General features: G+C 40.5%; 1 protein-coding gene across 2 annotated transcripts in view; it reads left to right on the top strand.

The window, feature by feature from the left end:
- The window catches only part of ccnyl1 (cyclin Y-like 1), a 69094-nt gene extending 48963 nt beyond the window's left edge, over positions 1-20131 (top strand). For both annotated transcript variants that reach the window (XM_039755307.1, XM_039755310.1), the window contains 3 exons: positions 3479-3645; positions 11721-11883; positions 19095-20131. In XM_039755307.1, coding sequence (XP_039611241.1) covers positions 3479-3645; positions 11721-11883; positions 19095-19211 — 447 coding nt within the window. In that variant the 3' untranslated portion in view covers positions 19212-20131. The remainder of the gene's footprint in view (positions 1-3478; positions 3646-11720; positions 11884-19094) is intronic.
- Positions 20132-20208: the final 77 nt, after the last annotated feature.

Here is a 20208-nt window from a genome sequence, read left to right as displayed (position 1 = left end):
TTGTGAGTATATTGCTGAGCCTCTTTGAGTCTTCTGACTAAATATGCAGTCTTCCTTATATTAATATTTGCTTTTCTCCATCGTTCATGTTTGGGTTGTCTGTTGTGTACCAAGCACAGTGTGGTTCTTACTTGCATGTCTCTCACAGACCACTAACAATTGTACAATACAAACACACTCCATTAAATATTACATTAGATACTGTAACTGGAAATAAGAAGCATACATTAAGGCTAGTTTTTCAGTTGTCAGTTCAAATGGTCCAGAGCATAGGAATGAGAAAAGTAACAGTCAAAATTTGATCATAGCACAGCTGAATAAACCAACCATCAGAACATGCTGTGGATGCAGGAGACTGGCTAAAAACTTGAAGCATCCTTTCTTAGACTTTTTAAAATGCCCAGAATGTGTGTGTGATATCTTAAGAAGGCATCTCCTTCAGAAAGTCAGAAATGCCTTTTATCAACAACTTGAAAACATGAATTGGAAGGATCGCTGGAAGAAACAATTTTTTCATTTTATTAATTTCATTTTTCCCCCCCAGTGTCTAGTCCATTTAGGTCTTTCCTGCCTTTGCCCACCACTAAACTTTCCATCACACCGGACCCTCACCCTTCATCTTGCAGGTAGTGAACCCAAAAGCTGGTTCCACATTGCTGCTTCGGGCTAAACCCACCCGGATTATTTGGGTTGCCTGACCACCAGGTGAAGCCACATCCAAGCATGGCTCCAAAAGTGGGTCTCAGTAACCAGGGCTGTGGAGTCGGTAGATAAATCATTCGACTCCGACTCCATAGTTTCCGGTACTTCTGACTCCGACTCGGACTCCCCGACTCCGACTCCTCTGTATTTAATATGCTAATGTATTTTCCATGTTGAATGAAAGAAGACAACATACACGTCATTTAACCGGCTAGGAAGCGGACTCTCTACCGTATTGACCAGTTTAAACAAAAGACAAGAATCCCTGAACACACATCGGGCCATAGCACACACCTCCACGAACACCATTACACTTATTTACACACTCAAATGAACTTGTTAAAATCTGAAATCAAATGAAAACACTTTTTGTAATGTACTATAATCCAGATTACAATAAGTGAATGTCCGGTTGTATAATAGCTCAACTGAACTCCACACTAGTAGTAACACACCTATTCACTGGGCTTTATTCTTACATCAGAGAAGGACTTCATTAGGACTGTTGTTTGTGAAATGGGACGTTTGAACTTGATGTATTTTTTTTTTTTCATTACAATTTAAATTTATGAGGAGTTGGAGTTGGTACAATTTTGCCCACTCCAACATCGACTCCAGGTACCCAAAGTTGACTCCGACTCCAACTGTGACTCCACAGCCCTGCCAGTAACCCACTCCCAGGCAAACAAATTCTAAAGGCAAAGTTCTCAGTTTACCAGTTAATCTACTTTCCTGTCCTCCCCTATGGTTGAGCTGTGAGTAATAATCAAAAGAATGAGACTACAAATACAAGAAGGAGAAATGAGGTTTCTTTGCAGGGTGGCTGGGATGACACACAGTGTGAGAAACTCTATAATTCAGGAGATCCTCAGAGTAAAATGTGTGCTCCTCTGGACTAAGAAGAGCAACTTGAGGTGGCTTGGGCATATTGTACGAATGCCCCTGGGCAGGCTCCCCCTACAGCTGTTTCAGGCACATCCCGCTAGGGGGAGACCTTGCAGCAGACCCCGGACACACTGGAAGGAGTACATCTCTCAGCTCGCTTGGGAATTCTCCAGAAAGAACTGGAATCTGTAGCGGAGAACAGGGTGGTCTAGGTTAACTGCTTTGGCCTGCTGCCACTGCAACCCTCATCAGGAAAAGCAGATGATACGAGACTTTTTGGATTTAAAATTGGATTATGGGAAGAATCCAGACTAGTACATGAAACGTATGCTAGGATAGTGAACTCTGTGGAAGTGTAGCATCTGTCTGTCTATGACTTGATTATAAAATAAATAGACAAATATAGAACAGAACTTAAATTGCTGCTCTTTTATAAAAATGCAACGTTTTAGATAGATACTTTATTAATCCCAAGGGGAAATTCACATAATCCAGCAGCAGTATACTGATACAAAGAAACAATATTAAATTAAATAGTAATAAAAATGAAAAAAAATAAAAAAATAAAATTAATGTTAGCATTTACTCCCCCAGGGTGGAATTGAAGAGTTGCATAATGTGGGGGAGGAACGATCTCCTCAGTCTGTCAGTGGAACAGGACGGTGACAAAAGTCTGTCACTAAAGCTACTCCTCTGCCTGGAGATGATCCTGTTCAGTGGATGCAGTGGATTCTTCATGATTGACAGGAGTTTGCTTAGTGCCCGTCGCTCTGCCACGGATGTTAAACTGTCCAACTTTACTCCTACAATAGAGCCTGCCTTCTTAACAAGTTTGTCCAGGCGTGAGGCGTCTTTAATCTTTATGCTGCCTCCCCAGCACACCACTGCGTAGAAGAGAAATTAGGGTTAGGGTGTTACACATCATGGAACCAAATTATGCTCTGCACATAGGATCTTTTGTAGAGAGCGATGAAGCACGTGAGTGTAGAATTTGGATCCTTGTCTGAAAAAAGTGAGATCTGGGTGGAGTGCCGTACACATTTCATTATAATATTTTCAGATGTGTCTTATGACCATTGCACAGTTGCAGCTTCACGTTTAAAGTGTTCTTCCTTAATCCTGGCGTAGATGCTGTGATAGATGCTCCCTTTGTGCAACAGACTCCAAATTATCAAGTGTCACAAAAGCAAGGCTTTTAAACATAAATAGTTTTCAGTTGGTTTGGTTCAATGTATTTTTCTTTTGTAAAGTACATAAAGGTTTGCAAGCAGGAAAAACTTCCATAAAATGGAACCTGCAAGAGTTTTTGGCCATTGTGTCTTTCAGAATCGCCAATAGACAACTGTGTGCTTTCACCTAGGTCTCAAGTAATTCTATTTTACACAGATGCCATTGCCTATTGCCTACTTAGGAAAAGCAGAACATGTACAGGGAATACCACCTTCTAGCATGTTTCGTGTTCCACACTGGCATCTACAGGACTTCTGCTAGCAATGTAGCTTCCTCTTTCTAAGAGACTTCTAGTTGGACCCTTAGTGTCCAGTGCCATCTTTATGGTGCCTTTGCCATAGATGGCCTCTTGCCATTTACAAACCCTATCACAATGTAAAGCAAGCAATTCTCTAACTAATGAGGTGTTAAAAGCAGTTTCAAGTGGGAGATGCAGCTTGAGAAAGTCTAGAAAGTTTGTTATAAATTAACATTGAGTTTGTTATGATCTCGTTTTTAAGATGTGAAAGACAACACCTTTTCTAGTTCTGTGAGATCCCTGTTTTCTGCAGGTGTGATTTTTATCTTGTTAGTAACCTTTAAGTCAGATGTTGCATTTAAAAAGTATATTTATAGTCTTTGTATTACTGATACTCGCTCATCATTTTCTTTCTTTTCATAGGTTTATCTAGAGCGTCTTCTTACCTATGCAGAAATTGATATCTGCCCTAGTAACTGGAAGAGAATTGTGCTTGGAGCTATTCTGCTCGCGTCAAAGGTCTGGGATGACCAAGCAGTATGGAATGTTGATTACTGCCAGATCCTTAAGGACATCACAGTAGAGGACATGTAAGTGTGACCATGAGAGTCTGGATCAAACAGATTTCTGTCTAATGTGTATAGCAGAATACTTCAGGAACTGCCTTTTGATACAAACTGCTTTAAACTCCTAATGAGCCGCTTACATTTCCAGGAGACCAGGAATATTCACAGAGAACTGTTGTGGGTTATAACTTTGAGAATTTAATATTAGGGTGTGGGGTTTTTTTTATATATAAATAAGTCCTCTCGCACAACTGTAGAGGAAAAAAAAAAGTCAAGAGTCTGTAACAGAAAAACAAATCTCTGAAAATTCAACTAAGCAAGAAATTGTATTATACAAGTGTCTCATTTGCTGAGGGACCCTAACCTCTGATCGTTCAATCGGTTTTGTAGAATGTGAAATGTGTTTTTCCTTTCTCTTTCATTCCTGTGTTAACCATCACCTCATTTATTAAGATAATTGAATAGTAATGCTGGACTGTTATAGCAGTACATTTACATTTACTTAATTTTATCTAAAGAGATTTATAAAAGCAGTCAACTTAATCAAGTAAACTTCGATCCGGGGGGGCTGTGTTACCAGACAGGGCTGCAAAATTGATCATCACAAGTTGAAGAGCTCCAAACCAAACGGAACAGCCACCTAGTTAACACATTGAATACCGCCGTCGAGTCTGGTCAGCTCGTTCCTGATGCCAGTGTAAAATCAAGGTGTTTTTAATAATAAACACACACATTTTGTTTCTAAGAAAAGCTTGCAATAGAAAGTTTTCTCTATTATAATCAGAAAATCCTGGGATGAGACGAGATACTTTCATGTCCCGCAAGACAAGACTTTGTTTTATTTCCGGCCCCGGGCCTAGGTAAATCTCTTGGCACAGAGTAGATGACAAAGTACAAACCGGATTCCAAAAAAGTTGGGACACGAAACAAATTGTGAATAAAAACTGAATGCAATGATGTGGAGATGGCAAATGTCAAGATTTTATTTGTAATAGAACGTAGATGACAGATCAAACGTTTAATCTGAGTAAATGTATCATTTTAAAGGAAAAATATGTTGATTCAAAATTTCACGGTGTCAACAAATCCCTAAAAAGTTTGGACAAGTAGCAATAAGAGGCTGGAAAAAGTAAATTTGAGCATAACGAAGAGCTGGAAGACCAATAAACACTAATTAGGTCAATTGGCAACATGATTGGGTATAAAAAGAGCTTCTCAGAGTGGCAGTGTCTCTCAGAAGCCAAGATGGGTAGAGGATCACCAATTCCCACAATGTTGCGCAGAAAGATAGTGGAGCAATATCAGAAAGGTGTTACCCAGCGAAAAATTGCAAATACTTTGCATCTATCATCATCAACTGTGCATAACATCATCCGAAGATTCAGAGAATCTGGAACAATCTCTGTGTGTAAGGGTCAAGGCTGTAAAACCATACTGGATGCCCGTGATCTCCGGGCCCTTAAACGACACTGCACCACAAACAGGAATGCTACTGTAAAGGAAATCACAGAATGGGCTCAGGAATACTTCCAGAAACCATTGTCAGTGAACACAATCCACCGTGCCATCCGCCGTTGCCAGCTGAAACTCTACAGTGCAAAGAAGAAGCCATTTCTAAGCAAGATCCACAAGCTCAGGCGTTGTCACTGGGCCAGGGATCATTTAAAATGGAGTGTGGCAAAATGGAAGACTGTTCTGTGGTCAGACGAGTCACGATTCGAAGTTCTTTTTGGAAATCTGGGACGCTATGTCATCCGGACCAAAGAGGACAAGGACAACCCAAGTTGTTATCAACGCTCAGTTCAGAAGCCTGCATCTCTGATGGTATGGGGTTGCATGAGTGCGTGTGGCATGGGCAGCTTGCATGTCTGGAAAGGCACCATCAATGCAGAAAAATATATTCAGGTTCTAGAACAACATATGCTCCCATCCAGACGTCATCTCTTTCAGGGAAGACCCTGCATTTTTCAACAAGATAATGCCAGACCACATTCTGCATCAATCACAACATCATGGCTGCGTAGGAGAACGATCCGGGTACTGAAATGGCTAGTCTGCAGTCCAGATCTTTCACCTATAGAGAACATTTGGCGCATCGCCCAAGACGATTGAACAGTTAGAGGCCTGTATTAGACAAGAATGGGAGAGCATTCCTATTTCTAAACTTGAGAAACTGGTCTCCTCGGTCCCCAGACGTCTGTTGAGTGTTGTAAGAAGAAGGGGAGATGCCACACAGTGGTGGAAATGGCCTTGTCCCAACTTTTTTGGGATTTGTTGACACCATGAAATTCTGAATCAACATATTTTTCCCTTAAAATGATGCATTTTCTCAGTTTAAACTTTTGTTCCGCGATTTATGTTCTATTCTGAATAAAACCTCCACCTCCACATCTTTGCATTCAGTTTTTATTCACGATTTGTATAGTGTCCCAACTTTTTTGGAATCCGGTTTGTAGAACGTTGTAAAGAATTCAGAAATGTTGGTGTGTGATACATAGCAGGTCAGAGATAATGGAAATACGAAAATTCAAAAGTCTCATTTACAACTCCGCCCACGGTCCAATCACTTCTCATTCGCGTAAATGCTATTGTCAGACACAGTTCCTGCACTCTCAGCCCCAAGCAGGGTCGGAAATAAAAGACAAAGAGTAGAAGACAAAGTAGAACGCCGTAAAAAGGTTAAAAAATGTTGTAGCGATACACATGCTGTTCAGGTTAGAGATTATGAAAGTACTAAAATTTGAAAGTCTCAAAAAAAATGATTATAGTAAAGATCACATTGGCGCAAACAAATGGAAATTATTACTCTGTCAAATAACGGAACAGCAAAAATAGATCGAATATATTGTTTGGATTTAAACTTTTAAGTCCTAGACTTGTAGATCGTCTAATTCGTGTTGCCATCAGGGAAAAGTAGTGTTTCTTCCCAATGAAACGGCACATCCGCAAGAATTAAAAGATTTGTTGTTTGGTGCAAATGAAATCGGCAGAGATGCAAAGTGGCTGGTGCGCAGCGCAGGCCGGAGAGGTTGCCGAGCGAAGCGAGCAGGGGGCGAAACCCCCTAGTCTCTTAAAAGAAGAAAAAATGTATTTGAGCTGTGTGCATGGAACCGAAAATGCTTTGTGCTCGCCAGCTTCGCGATCACTCCATCGGGTCTAACAAGTTAGATCTTGCACAGTTCGTTGTAATTTGAATGTGAAGTTTTCATTTGAACTTCATAATGATGAGACACTAATCATTGAGAGATATTCAGATGGTGGCTGTTTTACATTTGTAAATTTATTTTTGTGAAAAGTAAATGTTATCCAAAGTATGGCTAACAAGCAATGACTGAATGTAAAATATTCTTTACCGGGATGCTGGTTTCTTTTTTTTTTTTTTTTCTTCAGACCCCGACGATTCTTTATTTACAATTGTTACCCAAGAATATGCTTGTATTTGGTACTATGGCCCCATCTAAAGATCACCTACTACAAGTTAACTTGTATTTAGCAGTAAATATTTTAATCTCTCCTTAGTTACATGAACCTATCAACACCATTATCAGTTGTTCCTTGAGCATTGGAAAGGCACTATATAAATAAAATGTATTATTATTATTGGACAGATATTAACATAACGAGAGTCTTCATATGGTTCATAAACGTGTTGAGTGAGTCAGCAGATCAGATTGAGGTGGGCAGCTCAATGACCTGGATTGAGATTTGATACCATGCAGAGGTGGGATCACCAGATACCGTCCACTAGTAGACCAAAGTGGGCGAGAGTGTCCCATGAGTGTCTCCATATGCATAGGTGCTGACCCATTGACTAGTCTGTAGGTGAGCATCAAAGAGTTAAGAACTTAATGCCTGCTGCAAAAAGCCACTGTAATGACCTGAAAAGAGGAGTAACGGTAATGTGTGCCTGTCCCAGCTAGTTAAGTACAAGACGTGCCACTGCATTTTGAATCCTCTGCAGCAGTTTGGTAGCACATGCAGTTACTACTGGCAGAAGAGAGTTGCAGAAGTCCAAAGCCTGGACCAGGAGCTTTTCTGCATACTGTGTCAGATATGGTCTGATCTTTTGGATGTTCTACAGAATAACTCTGCACAACCGAGAGACAATTGCAATGTGGTCAGCAATGTTCTTGTACTTAAGCACTGAAAATATTCATGTTCTTCCCAGTGACCATTACTCAAGCTCGTGTTTTCTATGAAATAAAATCAAGTTCTTGTTTATCATTGTGCCAGAGATCGGCAATGTGTTGCACATTGGTCCAACATTCAAGTAAGAATTTCACTGCATTTTGTACACCTGAGACTGACTACTACTGCTGCTCCTCATCCTTCACTCTCTGTACTGCTGCCAAGACCATTGAATAAATTGGGTTGATGATCTTGCATTTGCAATTGAATTGCATCGCTGCACCATTCATAGCTTAAGATATATTTCTGTCTGTTAGATACTGCATCCTACCTTTGCTTTATGGACTTCCTCTTAACCAATTATCTTTACAGACTGTAAAAGAAAAGTGCACACTACATTCAGCTTATATTTACATTCTCAGACTTGTTTCATCTAATTCAGGGTCATTGGGGGACTAAAGACTAACCTGGCAGCACTGGGCACAAAGTGGTAAACTGCCCTAGGATGGGCGTCATTCTCGCATGACACACACACACACACACACACACTATTTGTTACAGATTTGCTGGTTTTAGAGTTACCAGGTAACCCCAAACTGTATGTCCTTTGGAATGTTGGAGGGTCACCAGGCAATGCCACCCTGAGACAATATCCAGGTGCAGGATTCAAATACAGAACTCTAGATCTTTGAGGTAACAGCACTAACTACTGTGCTGCCATTATATTATTTTTTTAAGTTTGGTAAAGATAGTTTCCCCTCATTGTTTGAGTTGGCATTATACGTGCTGTTTGCATATCGTAATATTTAAGTTAAGTACTTTATGTAATGAGTTGGCATCAGATGATTGGATGTCTAGTCAAAAAAAAAAGTGACCCATATAAAAATGTTTCCATTTAGCGATGGAAGAAGAGGATAACTTCAGCTGTAAATAAGAATTTGTTAGCAAGCATTTTATTAATGTTTACATGCTCTATAAACGTGATCTAATGTCCAAATTAAACATTTATTGTTTATGTCAATTCTGTGTGCTCTCTGAATGGACTTCTTTCCCATCGCTGCATTCAGGTTAGCACAGTGCTAGCTTCAGTTTGTGCATCACGCAAACTCTTGTATAATGCAAGCATACAGCCACCTTATTGAAGCTTTTCAGAGATGAGCCTGGACAGACTCGAGTGCTCTTAGAGCTCACAGATAATAGTGGGGACTCTCGGCAAATCCATTAGTTGCCGTAGCGACCCGCATGGTCTTTTATTTGTACGCCTCTGTTCCAATAAACAGCCTTCCTGCTACTATCACTATGGTGAAAATGCCTGCAAGTCCTTTACTGCTAATAAACATTGTGCGGGTATCTTTATTGTCCTTTTTTTTTTTTTTTTTTTCCTCCTCCATGTTCTTATTCTCAAGGTCCATTGTTACTATCTTCTAATGAATAATATTGCACTCTAATGCTGGGTTATTCTTTATTTGTTCTTCCTGCTGGACTTTTTTTTTAAACCAGTAGTCTGGAAGTGTTTTTGTTTTCTGTGTGTTTCAAAACCTGCAGCAACTTATCTGAAGTACTGCATACCTTTTCTAATGGAGAGTAATCAATATGGCTCAGGGACAGCGATACATCATATAAAGCACTAATAATAACTCGCTTGGATATTGAAGCCACATCTGTTTTCCTTTTTGTACTTGTATGCCTTGTCTAAGGGCTATATGCCGGAGATTCTGCAGTTAGATAAATATCTGCAAGTGAATGAATAATATTTATATTAAAATAAATGTTGGCGTCCTGTCCAGGGATTGTTCCTGCCTTGTGCCTGATGCTCACTGGGTTTGCCTCCAGCTTTCCTATGATCCTGTTTAGGATAAGTGGGTTTAGAATATGGGTGGATTGTTATAAATCAATTTTTTTTTTTTTGGCACCAGATACAAAATTATTTTTTTTTTCATTATTACTTTTATAAATTGTTTTCAGTGCAGTTTATATACCACCATTCAGAAAGATTTTAGACTGCTTCAGTTTTTCCATATTTTATGTTCTAGCCTAGGATTGGCACTCCAGCCACCATAAAAAAAAACTCCCACTGTTCCACTCCATCTGAACTGGTGTGGTGCTGAGGTGTCGCCAGTTTCATGGCTGCACTCGGGTCCTAATCTGGATCCTCCATTGGTTTGTCGTGTGGTGGGTGCGCTGTATCAGTGCCCGCTCCTAAACTCTCTCTATTAGATTTTGTATACTTTTCATGATGATAGGTGAGGCTCTGCCTCCCCTGACCACACACCTCCCTGAAGTGAGCGGGACTGGAGGGGTTAGTGGGGCTTAATGGCCTCCTGTCATCTTAAAACAGAATTTCTAGAACAATCAGACATCAGTGTTTGCAAAAAAAAAAAGAAGGGCTGGCTTTCTGTCTTCTGTTTTTTTTAGTTGTTATTTAGCAGATGTCTGGATGGATCCTGAGTTGGTTTGTCATGTGGTGGGTGCAGCAGTGCGTTGTCTCAGTGCCTGCTCCTAACCTCTCTTTCTCTCGCTAAATTCATTTTTCCCCTCCTCAAGCAACACTCAATACCCTAGAATGCAATGAGAAAACAGGATGTTAGAAAGTTTTGCAAAATTATTATAAATAAAAAAAGAAAAAAAAAAAAACAAATCTCGCATTGAAACTCAAACCCTGGGCTAATACACTTGAATTCTGTCTCGGTTCATCCCATTCTGTTGATCATTGTGTAGATATTTCTATACCTTGTTTGGAGTTAACTTGTGGTAAATTCATTTGACAGTTCCTGCTTAGCAAAGGCACACACCTCTTTATAGAAGGTCCCACAGATGAGCAAAAAGCCAAGCCATGAAGTTGAAGGAACTGCCTGCAAAGCTTACAGACAGAAGTGGGTTGAAATCTATAGCACTGAAGGTTCCCTAGAGCACAGTGGCCTCCATAATTCTTATATGGAACAAGTTTGGATCAACCACAACTCTTCTAAGAGCTGGACAACCGGCCACACTGAGCAGTCATGGGAGAAGGGCCATGGTAAGGAAGGTGACCAAGAACCTGATTGCGACTCTGGCAGAACTCCATGGGACCTGTGAAGAGAAACTCTCAGAAGGATAACCAACACTGTAATGCACCACCGGTCTGGGCTATAATGCAGAGTGGGCAGACGACACATGACAGCACACTTGGAGTTTGTTAAAAGTCACCTGAAGGAGTCTTCGATTATGAAAAAAGATGATTCTCTGGTCTGATGGAACCAATATTAAACTGTTTGGTGTTAATTTTAAGTGTCCCCTCTGCAGGTTCCCAGGCACCGTTCATCACCTGTCCGACAGTGAGGCATGGAGGTGGCAGTGTCGGGGACTGGGTAACCATTCAGGGTCAAGGGAAAGTCAAATGGAGCAAACCACAGAGACCTCCTTAGTGATGAACCTACACCAGAGTGCTCTGGATCTCAAACTTGGTCAAAGGCTCACTTTGCAACAGGACAAAGCAAAGATGACACCAGAGTGTGAATGTTGTTGAGGAGCCCAGACACTGAATCCAATCGGACATCCCTGAGAGACCTAAAAATAGCAGCCCACCAATGGTGTCCATCCAAACTGCCAGAGCTTGAGTGGCAGAAAATCCCCAAATCCAGGTGTGTGAAGCTTGTGGTTTCACACTCGAGAAGACTGTAGGCTGGGATGACTGCCAAAGAGGTCTCAGTAAAGGGTCTGAATACTTGTGTCAATGTGATAGGACAGCTTTTTATTTTTAATAAACTTTCCAAACTTCCGTTTTTGCTTTAGCATTGTGGGTTATTGAGTGTTGACTGATGAGGGGAAAAATGAATTTAAATAATTTTAGCACAATGCTGCAACATTACAATGCGCAAAAAGTGAAGGAGTCTGAATACTTTTCTGAGACCAAGGATGCGAGGGTGTATCTAGTGTGTTGGTGCGATTCATTTGTAAACTGAAAAATCTGGTTTTGTGAATCTTTTCTGCAGGAATGAAATGGAGAGACACTTCTTGGAGCTTCTGCAGTTTAATATTAACGTTCCTGCCAGTGTTTATGCCAAATACTATTTTGATCTTCGCTCCTTGGCAGATGACAACAACATGAGCTTCCCTTTGGAGACGCTCAGCAGAGAGAGAGCACAGAAATTAGAGGTCAGTAAGTGAACGCTTTGGCAATTGGGACGCTATAATCGCTTGAAAGTGGCATTGCTGTGCTTTGACAGTTAGAGCAAATTAACTGAATTATGCTGACACATACTGTATGTTCATTCTTGTATGAGCTGCAAATGAATTTCATTTTTGGTGTCATTTTGCAGTCTTCTGGATGAAAAGTATGGCATTTCTGAGGTTTTGACACCAATTGGTTTTCAATTTCACAATTTTTTTAATTTTTTTTTTATTTTGAAGCAGTTTTAAGATAGTTAAAATAATTTTGAATCGTTCCACAGTGCCATCTTGGTTTCCCACAGGGCACTGCCAGTTTGATTGCTGCTACCTTGGAAGGTGCACAGGATGTGACGTCACAGACGTGACAATTTAAACCCCAGCTCTGCGCATTTCCTCACTACCTGAGTTTGCAGATATCCCTTAACAGTTTGATGGTGTATGGTTAATGATCCTTTGGCTATAAAATTTTAACTAAGGTTTAGAATTGGTGTTGGGCTTGAGAAAGGTAGAACCAGTTTTTAGTTTGAGATTTGCAAGTTCTTTGACAAAGCCATTTCTCCCAGTTATTATCAAACTTAATCTGCCTTTAATTGACAGTTTAGTGGGTTTATATATCGCATTATGTATATTGTGTGTATTGTACGTCAAGGTTTTTAGGTCAATACAGGCATACTAGAGGAAACCTCCAACAAATACACTGGAACAGAATGCAGAGATACCAGCCGAAAGAACGGAGGACACTAAGCTGTATTATCATCCCCTTCACAGTACATTGAAACAGCCGACACCAACCACAGTATTAACACAACAACAAAGGAACAAAAAAAGGGGGGCTTATCTGTACAACGCTTGACTTCCCACCCCAGCAACACCAAAGACAAAAGGCAACAAGCATCAAATATGCAAAGCCCTTGAAACAGTCATGGAGTGATGCTCGGGGTAAATGCCTGTGTCCTCACGGCGCGTTTTTGAAGCCCAAAATGAGTTAATACCTGCATAGATCTTAACTTTTCAAGCAATAAGGACAAAGTTATTAAAAAAATAAAATAAAAATAAAAGGTAAAATAGCACAGACATGTACAACGGCAGACTTACAGTCAAGTAAAAAAGTGAACCCCATGAAATGTATTTCATTTAATATATGTGGACATATCAAGATGTGATCTTCCTTTAAACAGTATCTCTAGATAAAGGCAAAATAAGCATCAAGTCACAATTACATTTTGTAGTCCATTGTATTGATTTTAAGTAGACATATGGAACAAGCAAGAACACTCTTACATTTATAACTGCCTTTGATACCAAAGATTAAAATCTGGTGCAGATATTAGAAAAATAGATTACAAAGAGTCTTGTCTGACTCTGTCGTCTTCTTATAATCTTAGTCTGTCTTACTCTGTTAACTATTGCCATGCTGAGATTGAAAGAACTCTCTGAGACCTTCAGAAAGAAGGGAATCGAAACCTGTGAGTATGGGAATAGATTTAAAAAGATCAGTTGGAAACCAACCATTCCACTGTCAGGAACATCATCTACAAGTGAAGTGGATTTTAAACCGCTTTCAACTTTCCAAGCCTGGTCAACCAAGCAAGTTCAGCCTGTGGTCAGAATGCAGAACCTCAGAATTTCATCACAAGTCCTCCAGATAGCTCTTGTCACTGTTGATGTCAAAGTGCACAAGTCTACCATTATAAAGAGGCTGTGCAGATAAGATCTACATGGAGGAAACCTTTTCTGTCCAGAAAGAGCAAAGTTCTTTGACTACACTAAACTAGGCTTGACTGATATTTGCTCATGAATACCTAGGCAAAGACCAGAACTTTCGGAACAGTGTGCTCTGGACAGACAAGGCACAGATTTGACCACAGCATCAGAGGCATACGGTACTTGATGAAAATCAAAGACGGCATTTGACTAAAAGAACCTGATGGCACTTGTGGTGGAAATGTTCTGGTTTGGGGTTGCTTTGCTACATCAGGGCCAGGGCAGCTCACCACCATTGCATCCACCAGAAATCCTTGATTGTACCAGAGGGTGCTTGAGGATAATTTGAGACCATCTGTCAGAAGGTTGAAGCTAAATGTGGACCTTGCCGAATAACCCTGAACATACCAGTAAAACCATCAAGGAATGGCTGAAAAGAAAGAAAGAGAGGGTTCTGGAATGGCCAAGTCAAAGCCCAGATTTCAGTCCCATCTGAGATGCTGTTGTGGGATTTGAAACAAGCTTGTGTACACATGACACCCCTCAAACATCACACCCAAGACTTCTGCTTCAAACAGTAGAAAACAAACTCTCTTCTAGTCGATATTGGTGTCTGCTACTCATTTATAGACCACGTCTGTGTGTGGGGGCAACACCAACTACCCTATATACTCGTATTTAAGTTCTCTCGCGTAGAAGTCAGAGCTTGATTTTTACCGTATAATTTCTGGTATTTCATAATGTTGGTTGTATAAGTCGAATGCGGAAAACTCATGCTATTGATCCAAGAGATTATGATATGCTAAAGCCCACCTGAGAGAGTAACCATGGAGCACACGCCCTTTTATTTCTATGTATTTGTGCCTACGTGACCACATGTTAATACCTGCACTATTCTGTAAGAGCATCCCTTATCAACAACGGAGCGTTCGATCAAAAGAAAATGTGAAGCTGGCTTTAAATTAAACGTCGTTGAAGTAATGAAAGAAATTGGTAACACTGCTGCTGCAAGAAAATTCAATGTGTCTGAGAAACTGGTGGGAGATGGAGGAGGTGAGAAAATGTGTTTTTATATATTTATAAAACGAGGGATATCCAGGAAAAAAAGGTTACAACAGCTGTTAAAAATCGAAAAATGAATATATTTCAACCAAATTTACAGGGTATGTTCCAAAATATGTGTTTATTTCTCAACATAATCGCCGTCAACTTCTATGCACTTCTTCAGCCTAGGCACCAGCTTTTTTTATATCCTCGTCGAATACGCTCCGCTCCACCTCCGAAAGCCACTTCTCCACTGTCTCCTTCACCTCCTCATCATTGGAAAAACGTTTCCCACCCAAGAATTCTTTCAGTTTGGTGAAAATCTGAGGGCGCAAGGTCCGGGGAATAGGGTGGGTGGGTAACAATATCCCATCCAAAGGGCACAAGCAGGTCCTGAGTCACACGAGCGGTATGGGGTCTGGTGTTGTCGTGAAGGAGGGACACACCACGAGTCAGCATTCCCCTCCTTTTGTCTTTAATCTTTTTTTTCAATTTTTTTAGGGTCTCACAATATGTTTCAGCATTGATGGTGGTCCCTTTGGCCATGAAATCAACCAACAAAACCCCTTTTCTGTCCCAAAAGACAGATGCCATAATCTTCCGCTCTGAAAACTGAACTTTGAATTTTTTGGCTGATGGGGAATGGGTATGGCGCCATTGTTGGGGCTGCCTTTTGGACTCAGGAGTATAGTGACATACCCAAGTTTCGTCTCCAGTCACAAAAGAGTCAAGGAACGCCTCACCCTTGATTTCATAACGCTGAAGAAATTCACTTGCAGCCAAAACGCGATTTTGGCGATGTTCTGGAGTCAACATTTTTGGCACCCATCTTGCGCTCAGCTTCCTGTAATCAAGTTTTTCTGAGACAATTTCACCCATGAGACTTCGTGAGATGTGTGGGAACATTTCATCAAGGGTGTCAATCGTCACACGACGATCACTGCAAATTTTTTCATCAACTTGCTGCAGAAGCTCTTCTGAAACGAGAGACCGTCTCCCACTCCTTTCTTCGTCATGAGTGTCAGTGCAACCTTCTTTGAACGACCTAACCCACTTGTAAACATGCTGACGCGACATTACCTCAGGTCCATAAGTTTCCACAAGCTGACGATGGATCTCGGCCGCGGATTCACGACGCAAAGTGAGGAACTTGATGACCGAACGAATCTCGCATCGGCGGTAGGTGGAGCAAACGGCCTCAGCAGAGGCTGACGAACTCGCTTGCTGTGATGACATTTCACAGCTGACTGACGCGGTCCGGGCTTATTTTGACCATTAGGACCCCCCTACACGCAGGTATGCCAACCTTCGAAAAAAAAAAATTCCCTGCATCCTCCAGGGCACTTGTAACCTTTTTTTCTGGATATCCCTCGTATATATACTCTTTAATAAAACCCGTGTGTCTGTGTCTGTCTGTCTGTCTCTTTTGGTGAAGTGTGCATGCGCGAGGCTCGATGCGACACAAACGCACTGGAAGCTGAGCACACCATGAATGGCGTAGCTGCGGGCGCGCATGATAAGCAAATAAAGGACAGCATTGCCAGGGAGAGTGCTGATTGGGTAGTTGCGGCCGCGTACATAAAATCCATTGCTGGGGAGACGCCACACATACTGCCCCGTGCATGTTTACTAACTAACTATCTACTAACAACATGCCACCCAAAAAAAAGGACACGTCAAGTAGGACAAAAGACACAGACACTCAAATCGTATGTAAGCAACGTCTCCTGGAAGAACGGTCAGCTCCGCAAGTAAACATTAACAAAAGAAAGGCTGAAAGACAAAGAAATATACGAGCAAATGGATCGATTGTAAAAAAAAAAGAAAATGAGCGTCAGAATATTCCCCGTATTGAGTTTTACTCCATCCTCTACTAATTTACCCTTTACCTTAAGAAGGCGACAATTTCCAGTTACATTAGCCATAACAATTAATAAAGCTCAAGGGCAAACCTTAGAAAAAGTTGCCATTTACTTGTCAGAACCAGCATTCAGCCTCGGTCAGTTATATGTTGCATTATCAGGAGTTAGAAATTTTACAGATGATGTTGTCAACGTTGTAGATGGTCCTGAACAAGAGTGTTTACAAGAAATGTTGTCTATAATGAAATTTTATTGAAAAATTTCCTGAGGTAAAAAAATAAAAACATTTTCCTAAATATCTTCTTCAGAAATTGTGTATTACAGATTGTTATAAAGTTTCACACTAAGGCAATATTAATTATACTTACTGTATTGTCATTTACGTTTCTATTTTATTTTTAATATTTTACTTTAGGCTTCTTGCAAAAATATTTTTAACAAAAAAATTAAGACAACAAACAGAATGAGGTCAAGGTCCCTTGCCATTTAATATAGACTGTTCCTAATAATGTTTATGCAATATATATACAGTGGTGTGAAAACTATTTGCCCCCTTCCTGATTTCTTATTCTTTTGCATGTTTGTCACACAAAATGTTTCTGATCATCAAACACATTTAACCATTAGTCAAATATAACACAAGTAAACACAAAATGCAGTTTTTAAATGATGGGTTTTATTATTTAGGAGAAAAAATCCAAACCTACATGGCCCTGTGTGAAAAAGTAATTGCCCCTTGTTAAAAAATCACCTACCTGTGGTGTATCACACCTGAGTTCAATTTCCTGATTACTGCCACACCTGTTTCAATCAAGAAATCACTTCAATAGGAGCTGCCTGACACAGAGAAGTAGACCAAAAGCACCTCAAAAGCTAGACATCATGCCAAGATCCAAAGAAATTCAGGAACAAATGAGAACAGAAGTAATTGAGATCTATCAGTCTGGTAAAGGTTATAAAGCCATTTCTAAAGCTTTGGGACTCCAGCGAACCACAGTGAGAGCCATTATCCACAAATGGCAAAAACATGGAACAGTGGTGAACCTTCCCAGGAGTGGCCGGCCGACCAAAATGACCCCAAGAGCGCAGAGCGACTCATCTGAGAGGTCACAAAGACCCCAGGACAATGTCTAAAGAACTGCAGGCCTCACTTGCCTCAGTTAAGGTCAGTGTTCACGACTCCACCATAAGAAAGAGACTGGGCAAAAACAGCCTGCATGGCAGATTTCCAGGGCAAACCACTGTTAAGCAAAAAGAACATTAGGGCTCGTCTCAATTTTGCTAAGAAACATCTCAATGATTGCCAAGACTTTTGGGAAAATACCTTGTGGACTGATGAGACAAAAGTTGAACTTTTGGAAGGCAAATGTCCCGTTACATCTGGCGTAAAAGGAACACAGCATTTCAGGAAAAGAACATCATACCAACAGTAAAATATGGTGGTGGTAGTGTGATGGTCTGGGGTTGTTTTGCTGCTTCAGGACCTGGAAGGCTTGCTGTGATAGATGGAACCATGAATTCTACTGTCTACCAAAAAATCCTGAAGGAGAATGTCCGGCCATCTGTTCGTCAACTCAAGCTGAAGCGATCTTGGGTGCTGCAACAGGACAATGACCCAAAACACACCAGCAAATCCACCTCTGAATGGCTGAAGAAAAACAAAATGAAGACTTTGGAGTGGCCTAGTCAAAGTCCTGACCTGAATCCAATTGAGATGCTATGGCATGACCTTAAAAAGGCGCTTCATGCTAGAAAACCCTCAAATAAAGCTGAATTACAACAATTCTGCAAAGATGAGTGGGCCAAAATTCCTCCAGAGCGCTGTAAGAGACTCATTGCAAGTTATCACAAACGCTTGATTGCAGTTATTGCTGCTAAGGGTGGTTCAACCAGTTATTAGGTTCAGGGGGCAATTACTTTTTCACACAGGGCCATGTAGGTTTTGATTTTTTTCTCCCTAAATAATAAAACCATCATTTAAAAACTGCGTTTTGTGTTTACTTGTGTTATATTTGACTAACGGTTAAATGTGTTTGATGATCAGAAACATTGTGTGACAAACATGCAAAAGAATAAGAAATCAGGAAGGGGGCAAATAGTTTTTCACACCACTGTATATAATATAAAAAAAAAATAAAAAGAGAGAAATAAGTGTCGTATTTTTTGAATGGGCGTATAAGTCAGAGTCTGATTTTTATTTTTGATTTATTGACCCGACTTCTATGCGACTTATATAGAGTATTAAGGACAAGAGTGGGCTTACTTTTCTCATGGCTTATCTTCTGTTTTGTTGAGTCAGTTATTGCAAAGTCAGATTTGAATGTTTTTTTTCTTTATTACATTGCTTTTTTCTAAAGATGCCATTTAATTAACGATCAAGTTGTAATGTTCACATATGTTAATGAAAAAATATTTCATGGGTATAGTTTTCGCATGACTGTAACCACCGTATATTATCATGTATCATGTTAATTTTCTGAATTGCAGTACAGAGAAAGCACTTTTGCTCGCAGTGTACAGTATATCCAGTATGTCATCTCAGTGCCTGTTTGTTCTCACCATCTCTCCCCCCACCATTTATTTTAGGCAATCTCAAGGCTGTGTGAAGACAAATACAAGGACCTCTGTAAAGCTGCCATGAGGAGATCATTTAGTGCAGACAATTTAGTGGGAATTCGACGCTCCAATGCAGTGCTCTCCTAGGACTTGGTGGCATCTCCTGCGTGAAAGAGGGATGTGCCAGCTGGAAGCATTTCACCCGCCATGGTGGTCCTCGGTAGGCAGGTGAAGGCCGTGCTGGCGCTTGTCTTGGTAAGCACAAAGAAAATCTGCAGCACACTGACACTACAGAAAAGACGGGCAAGAAGACTGAGGGATTCAGACCTGGCAGCACAGAATATCAAAAACCACCAGAGGTGCAAAAAAAGTTGATTTTAATTTTTTAATTTTTTTCTCGTGTTTTTTTTTTCTTTTCTTTTGCTTACTATGTAGGCTAATAGCTGTGAAATATTTCAGTTTTAATTAAAAGAGTCATTTTTGGGATTAATGTATTTTTAAAGAATACTAATCAAGTAACAAATCCATATGAATGCACACACATGCATGCGTGTGTGTGTGCGTGTGTGTGTGTGTGTGTGCGTGTGTGTGTGTGTGCATACCACATGCAGCTTTGCATGGTAATCGTGTGCTTCTGTAATCTACAGTACATGCACACATACGTGTCTCAGTATATTTTTAAAAAATTTTACTACTCTTCTGAAAAGTAAAAAAAAAAAATGTTTTAGCTCTGAAAACTTTCTTTAGACGTGTCCTTTTTCTGTTTGGAATGATGATCCATTTTTAATTTTGGTTTTGCCCATGCTGTATTGTTTTAATCTCTCTGTCTGTCTGTCTGTCTGTCTCTCTGTGTGTGCTCAGTCACACGTACTTGTATGTCAAGGGAAAATGTCTGCCACTGTTTTTCCAATCTGGCCTGCACTCGGACCATTTTGTGGTTAAAGAAGCTGCCCTCGGCGGACTGCTGCAGCACATCAGGGTTGGCTTATTTATTTATTTCTTTATTTTTTTTGACTTTTGCTGCACATCCATAAGCATTCATACGGACTGGTAATGCACAAAGTGAACTTTTTTAGTGAAACTGGAGGAAAGCCCGCCGACGTCTGTAACAATGGCGTCTGAGCAGCAGTGGATCCAAACCCTA

The sequence above is a fragment of the Polypterus senegalus genome, chromosome 6 (assembly GCF_016835505.1).
Source record: "Polypterus senegalus isolate Bchr_013 chromosome 6, ASM1683550v1, whole genome shotgun sequence".
NCBI classification, from domain to species: domain Eukaryota; kingdom Metazoa; phylum Chordata; class Cladistia; order Polypteriformes; family Polypteridae; genus Polypterus; species Polypterus senegalus.
Note: the sequence above shows the minus strand (reverse complement) of the source record. Positions and strands in the feature narration are given on the sequence as shown.